Source organism: Drosophila santomea, chromosome 2L, assembly GCF_016746245.2.
Source record: "Drosophila santomea strain STO CAGO 1482 chromosome 2L, Prin_Dsan_1.1, whole genome shotgun sequence".
In the NCBI taxonomy this organism is placed as follows: domain Eukaryota; kingdom Metazoa; phylum Arthropoda; class Insecta; order Diptera; family Drosophilidae; genus Drosophila; species Drosophila santomea.
Window position 1 is genome coordinate 3289662 of NC_053016.2, and position 7396 is coordinate 3297057.

The 7396-nt window shown below is 41.9% G+C and overlaps 1 protein-coding gene across 3 annotated transcripts; it reads right to left on the reverse strand.

Annotated features, from left to right (window-relative positions):
• Positions 1–3773: 3773 nt before the first annotated feature.
• On the reverse strand, positions 3774–7282 carry LOC120458239 (ATP-binding cassette sub-family G member 1). 3 transcript variants are annotated; one of them, XM_039645826.2, is made up of 7 exons: positions 7172–7282; positions 5868–6492; positions 5593–5782; positions 5146–5530; positions 4975–5091; positions 4689–4816; positions 3774–4634 (listed from the first exon to the last, which is right to left on the reverse strand). In XM_039645826.2, the coding sequence occupies exons 2-7, from the start codon at positions 6092–6094 to the stop codon at positions 3855–3857; spliced, it is 1827 nt and encodes a 608-aa protein (XP_039501760.1). In that variant the 5' UTR covers positions 6095–6492; positions 7172–7282; the 3' UTR covers positions 3774–3854. The 3 variants fall into 3 exon arrangements, with proteins under 3 accessions (XP_039501760.1, XP_039501759.1, XP_039501761.1); XM_039645825.2 differs by having other exon boundaries at positions 6799–7276; XM_039645827.2 differs by lacking the exon at positions 7172–7282 and having other exon boundaries at positions 4689–4813.
• Positions 7283–7396: the final 114 nt, after the last annotated feature.

Sequence of the window (7396 nt, forward strand, 5' to 3'; positions counted from 1 at the left end):
CTTGGGCTGGCATAAAAGGGGCATAAACAGATTTTATTACCCCTTTGCCCTTTTTAGAGAATGTAATCCAAATTAAGTACTCAGTACTGAGACGAAGTTATGGCCAAGTGGAGTTATTTTCGGTGCTTTGGCAAAAGAGCAGAAACATATTCACCATAAACTATTCCCCAGTGCGTAATCTAATCAGTAGTTTCTGCTTTATATTCCCTTTTTAGTAAAGTATAATAGGAAAATTTCCTATTATGCATTTTTGCATAATTCTTCATTTTTCAGAAATTGAATATTTTTGTAAGAGAAGTCTATGTGGATTTTGTTTAGACATTGATGTGTATTAATTAGTGAACTGGCAGAGACAATACCATTATTGTTGTCGGTCGTTGAACATAAATCTTTGATTATTTTGCTTCGACGAATGCTTCGTGTCAATTCACTGAAGCAGACCCAAATCAATTAAATATCCATTATGCAAACCCACTGGCCGCATCCCTACTTCATGCATATTTATGTGCCAACTGGGGAAACCGCAAGACTAACCAAAATAGATTTTTTTGGCAGCCCAATGCCGCAATGCCCAAGAGTAAACAAGCGGAGACGGACACAATATTGCTGTGTTGTGATTGAGGATTTCCATATTTACTTGGGACACATTTTCAGTGGGAAGCCGGTAAAGAGCTAAAAATAAACTGAAAATGGTGATGGGGCAAATAGAATTAGAAGCCAGTTGAGCGTTATTTTCTGTCCACCTGAAAGCTAAGCCTGCAACACTTTGTGTTACAAATCTGCAAATACTCCAGTCTCGTGGGGCATACAAAAAAAACTGTTGCTGCTCCGGACTTATGTATGTTTTTGGCAGCCAACAAACAGGATGCAATTTCAATGGCACAGCAGCCAAACAACATACAGCACATTTTACTAAAGCCACAGACAATCGAACTGAAAAGCATATCCACCATTCATAACCGGAAACGCACTGCTTGTATGCGGTTGTCCAACGGCAACGGAAGCGAATGAAAGGATAGTTCACTTCCGGAATGCGGAGCGCTCATTGTTGGTGGAGAAAGTGGACTTGCGTACTTAAACCAGCCGGCAAAATTCATTTATAATCGACTTAATTAACTTAACTCTTAAATCGGGCTATAATCGTGCACAATAAAATATATTTTAGCTAAATTATACCCGTTTACATAGTAGTTTCTAGTGAAAATAGTTCACATTTCGTTGGTCCACTATGCCATTGAAGGAATAGAAAGCAAAAGAAAACGAAACAACAATCCCAGCAGCCAGAATGCAATTGCAAAACAATTTCAATTTTATTGTCTTACTTTCGTTGGTTTTCCTTTGTTTCCGCCTATGTTTGTTCTGCTTAAATTTCAGACATTTTTTAAATGGTCCAATTAAACCCACCGCCAAAGCATTCTATGTTGCAGCCATGAAAGGCATGGCAACTTCCATCCATAAACTTAATAAATGTGTTGGTAATTGCGCTCGAAAACTTCATTATATTTTCATTTTCGCGTACAGTGTCAATAAATTTTACGACATTTTGTTTGCGTTGGCCTGCAACAATTAAATTTTCATTAATGGCGAGAAATAAATTATGAAGTGCACAAAATGCGCATAGTCCATTAATAATCCGATGGCCATAATGTTTGCATGCCAGAAATGCAGAAATGCGTTTGTCCTGCCAAAGCTTACCAAATACCCAAATAACAAATATCAAAAAACAAAAATAAATGAAAATCCTTTCATTTTAAAAAGGGCTGTAACCAAAGCTTACAGCTGAGTATTTCGTTCTGAATTAATTTAGCATTTAATAGCCAGCTTACAAGCCCTACAACTTCGAATACGAATAAAAAAATACTTTCGTCTAATTGCTAAAAAAAAAGAATTAAAGGAGTAATTTTTTACGCGTTTCAAGGAGCTAAAGCCGATATAAATCTCAATAGGAAGTAGGGATTATCTGACCCTAGTTCGAGGTTAAGACCGAGAACTACTCGGCGGTGGCAAGTGCAACAAAGTGTTCAATAAATTACGCCCTTGCCATTGTTTGCGCCACAAAAGAAGTGGCTGCAACAGCAATCGATTTGTCTTAGCCGCTGCACACGTCCAACATGTCGTATGTGTAACAAGTGTTGCACATAAATTTCCAAGGTTGCAAGAGGCGATGCAGGCGGGGCGTGGCGTGGCATGCAACGTCTTGAGGCAGCCACAAAATAAATAAATGAAATAAAAGCAAAAGTGTTTTGCCCGCAAAGTTTTGTGCACTTTTCCCAGATATGCGGGATTTGATTTATACAAGTTTGTGATACCATTTATAAAGTTGCGTAATGCAATTTGTTTGTCTGCAGCGATGCATTTGTTCACAGCAATTTGTTTGCTTACAGCTGTCCACTGGGGGTTTAATAAATTAATTAATAAATAAATAAACACATAACCAATCCTTAATTATTTAATCACATTGTGAATAAATTATGCTTTAATTATTTTGTATTCAAAGGAACTTTCACTACGGTATGTTTATGTTATTAAATCGTTAACTTTTGAACCTGCTCGTAAATACATAACAAATTCCAACCTACGAATCTGAATACATGTCCGCATTTTCCCATTCACACCCAAAAAGTTTCAGCTCGCCAGCATTTCTATTTGGGTCATTGGGGATTTACTGAGTTCGAAAACTTTTCATATGCTTTTGCCAACTTAAAAACGAGGCCCAAACTTTTCAATTGGCTGCTTAAATTTTGCAGATATTTCCGATTTACTTTAAAATACATTTTTTTTCCTTTGCCAACATTTTCTGTCTGCCCGAATTGTTTGTACCTCAAATTGATTATGGGACGGGGGCAATGGCTTTTGATGTATGGTACTTTGGCCGTAGGTCTTGAAACCTGGCTTACAGGTGACTTCTCATTAAATATAATCAAATTGAAGGCTTACGCCGACCCGAAGGACGCTAATTGATTTCGCTCACAGGCCAAAAACACATATATATATTTCTGAGTGCAAAGCTCAGAGGGAAATGTTCCTAAACGAATTTGCTATCTATTTGCAACATGACTGCGGGTAAAATAATGGAATTTCTGCCCCATCCCCCGGAAGTTTCGCAGACGGCACAAAAAGCTTGGCAAAATGCATTTCGGGCCAAAGCCCAAAAGTGTCGAAGATGCAGAAAGGCCACGGGACTTCAGACTATAGCGGCAGTAAGTCAGCCAAAATTCCAAGATGTCCTTGCCTATATGCTGCATGTCCGTGTGGGTGAGAGTGTGTGTAGTGTGTGTGTTTTGGCTGCAAGTAACGGCGCTTTCAAGGCTTGAATTATGTCGCTGCCAGAAAATAAGTCTGTCGGCAGTCGGATACAACATCAAAGAGATTAAAGCGCGTAGATATACTTTGAAGATTGTGCAAGTGCTTTAATATTCTATTTAAATTGTAGGCTGAGTTGATTTGAATTCTAGATACTATTCTTTGAATAGAAGTAGCTTTGAAAAGCAATTTATTTGTAATGATCAGGAAGGGCATGCAATCAGTAATAAAATATTACAAAAATATCACTTAATCTTATAGCTCACATATGTACTGAATTAATTAGTTCTAAAACTTAATACATCCCAAATAGAATTTCTTAATTTCCCCAATATAATATATTGCTAAATCAAGATGGCAAAAATGTTACGTCGAATTCAAGTATTCCGGTTGGTGTCTCGACTAAGCGGTAGATAATAGCCTATGTGAGATGGATGTAAAATACGTGTCGAAATAAAGTCGAATAAGAATTAAATTTACATAGGAAGTTTAACAAACGAAACACTTTATTTGCATTCACTAACAATCTCCCTTAAATTTGTTTTAAGATATCACCGAAGGGCTCGTCGGATGACTGCGCTCAGTGTTACAAAGAAGGCCAGAAGCAGGACGATGAGAAACATTCCCAGGACAGTCACATCCCAGGCGAACTCATCGCCCTGCATTTGGAAGTCCTTGAGGAACTGCTCCGCCGTTCTGTAGTAACAGAAATTGTTTGTGGCATGGCACTCCAGTTCCCCGCGATCGTATCCATAGATGGCCCTCATAAGACCCTCGAAGATGTACCTGAAGAAGGACACATCGCAGATGGGGCGCAGAAACCAGGAGAGTTCGTTCAGGCGAATGAAAAAGCCGGAGAAGAGGAGGAACGGAATGGTGGCACCGGGCACCAGGAATATGGCCAACTGCATGGGGAACAGCGAGCCAGCGATCACGCCTATGAAGTGGCCAATGAAGGCGGTCAGCACGCACACGGTCCAGCACATGGCGAATCGCTGAAATTCCGGAGGCTGACCGGTCATAAAGTACCCGATGCCGATGAACATTGTGGGACAGGTCAGCTGGAGGGGCAGATCGGCCAGGACCTTGGACAGATAGTAGGCGCCCAGGGAGTACCAGCCGTTGTAGTACTCCCTGATGAACACCGCCGAGTCCTGCATGCACAGCAGGATCGAGGGCATGGCATTGCCGGCGAACACGAAGAGTATCACAAAGAACAGGCAGGACACATTGGAGACGATTTTCTGGGCATCGCCACCTATCTGCCAGTAGACCACGCCCAGGAGCAGGGCCACCACCACGTGCATCACCAGACGCATTTGGACAGCAACCTGGAAAATCAAGGAATTAATTGAGCTATAAAGTAGTTACTTTCGTTATCCTACCATATCCCTGGACATGGAGCGCATATGACGACAGAGCAGGACCTTTAGCTGAATCCAGAAATCAACCTGCTCCTTGCCACGCAGATGGGACAAGTCCAAGGCATCCTTGTGAACATCAATCAAGGCTGCTGGAATGAAATTAGAGCAGGCAGAGAAAAGCGGCAGATAGAGCAGAGAAGATAGAAGTGCAGTAGAGGAAAGTAGTAAGTAACAAGTGCAGGAGCGCGGAAATGGGACTTGTATGAGAAAAGCCATCCTGATTAATATACCGGTCATCATCACTTACTCTCCTCACCAACTTGAAGCTTCACCACATCACTGGCGGTGCAGTGCATCATCTTGTTCCGAGTGATGAGCGATTCACAGCGTTCTGTGCTGGAGGACTGGCTGCACACTTCCAGGGCTATAAAAGATTGGATTGTGTTAGTAAAGGTGCATGATTGGGGAGGCAACTTACCGAAATCCGCGGGATTGTAGTACTGTGGACAGATGTGGCCGGATTGTGCGAAGGTAGCCAGCATTTCGCGCTGTTCACCAGCGTAAAGCACTTCTCCGTGAGCCAAAACCAGGACATCGTCGAAGAGTTGGAAGAGTCGCGATCCTGGCTGATGAACCACGCACACAACTATCCTGCCATCGTGCGCCAATCGCTGCAGATGGCAAATCACCTGGTAGCTGCCCACGCAATCCAAACCGCTGGTGGGCTCATCGAAGAACATAATGGGCGGATTCGTTACCAACTCAATGCCAATGGACAAGCGCTTGTGCTCGCCGCCGGATAAGTTCTTCACCAGTGTCCTGCGGCAGGAATGCAGCTGCAGTATGTCGATGATGTCGTCTACCTGGAAGTTGTACCATTCGATTTTTTAACCATATATGCTACTTATCTATGCTATTATTATACATTTTTCTGTTTCTCCTGAGGAACTGTGGAGCTGGGCATCTTCAGGTCTGCAGAAACTCGCAGTGTTTCCTCAACGGTGAGCAGATTCAGCATCACAAAGTTTTGAGCAATGTAGGCAGACATCTTCCGGAAGCTCATTATATCCCTGGGGCGTCCGTTCAACAGAAACTGGCCCGTAACTCCCTGGAGTCTATCAATGACATAATTAAGAATATATAGAAAACAGCATATCTCACTTGTGCTATTTTGAAATACTTTGTAATAAACATACTTACTTGAAACCTGCCAAGGCGTTGAGCAAGGTGGACTTGCCAGCTCCCGAGGGACCCAAGATGGCCGTAAGTCGTCCCGACTTGAAGACCCCACATGCCTCGTTGATAATGGGAGTGGATCCCTTTGTGGCCCCCTTCAAACTGTAGCTAACTTGGCTAAAGTGCAGCTCCAGCGCCTTTCGCTTTTGGGCCAGACCATTTGGCTGAGCTTGCACCGCGTTATCGGCCATTAGACGACGGCAGATTGTTGTTTATGAACCAGATACCCGTGTGGGGAGTTGTTAATATTCGATTTTGGCTTTTTTTTTATGCGCGGTACTGAACGTTAGCTGGTCAATAAACCAGTGAACTGAACTGCCGACTGCTCAGTTCTTAATAAATGCAGAACAAATTGGCTCCCAATCACTGATACATTTCGAAGCTTTCACTTAATTTTTTTTTAGGAGAATCGCGGATAATCTTATCGCTCAAAGTTGGATGGATTGAACCAAGGTTGTCCCACTCCAACGAACTGATTGGACAACAACTTGCACGAGTTCGATCGATGGAGTCTCCAATGCACTGCACTTCCACCCACTCCGTATCGATGGGATCTTGTCCGAGGTCAGGCGAGTAGATTACTGGTGGGCTAGAAATAGTTATGCGATATTCCAAGAGGATTAGAATGAGCATATTAATGGGGGCTTTACTCCAAAGCTATTGGTTCTCATTGACAGCCTAATCAGAATAAGCCTTATAGAGAAAATAATAACCCATTGGACTATTTTCACGGTAGATGAAATGTACTTTTTTTGACTTCCGCCTGAAAGTGAGCAGCGATTTTCAGAGAAACCAAATGACCTTCTTTAGAGAGTGAAATTAACAATTGTCCGACGCCACTGGGTAATTGATACAGAGTATTCAACACGAAACAATGACCGCTGATAATACACACCCAATTACATGGCTGTATTTGAGCAGTCCAATCTGCGTAATATAATAGAAGTTAGAGTCTATTATTGCCTTTGTTCATTTTCGACTTCTCACAGCTGGCGCTTATCAATGAATTCAGTTTAGCTTTTACAGCAGTCAGTAAATAAGTACGACTGTAAAATCTGGTCTGAATAAACAGAAAATATAAACTTTTCTAATTGCACGACGACTTATTTTCTTTGGAAACGGGTTTCGGCTTCCACTGATGGGTTTGCAATTCCAAGTTTACATTTAAAAATGGTGATTAATATTCAAAGGTTTTCTTATGGTCTTATGGCCATTAATCGATACTTAATCACATTTGACCGCGACTTTGTATATATTTTGTTTCGTACGCCTCTCGTCAATTGAGATTTCCAGTCGTGATCACATTAACCGATTGAAAGAGAGAAAAGACATTGCGATCCCTCAATTGGCGACCACTTTCTGTTGATATTCAAAACGCGACTGATTTCAATTGCTCGGAAGTCGAAAGCCGGCTACTGCCATTAATCGCAATTCATCTGGCAACATGTTTGAAGTGCACTTAGTTGCGATCAAGTTTGATCACAATTCGTGGC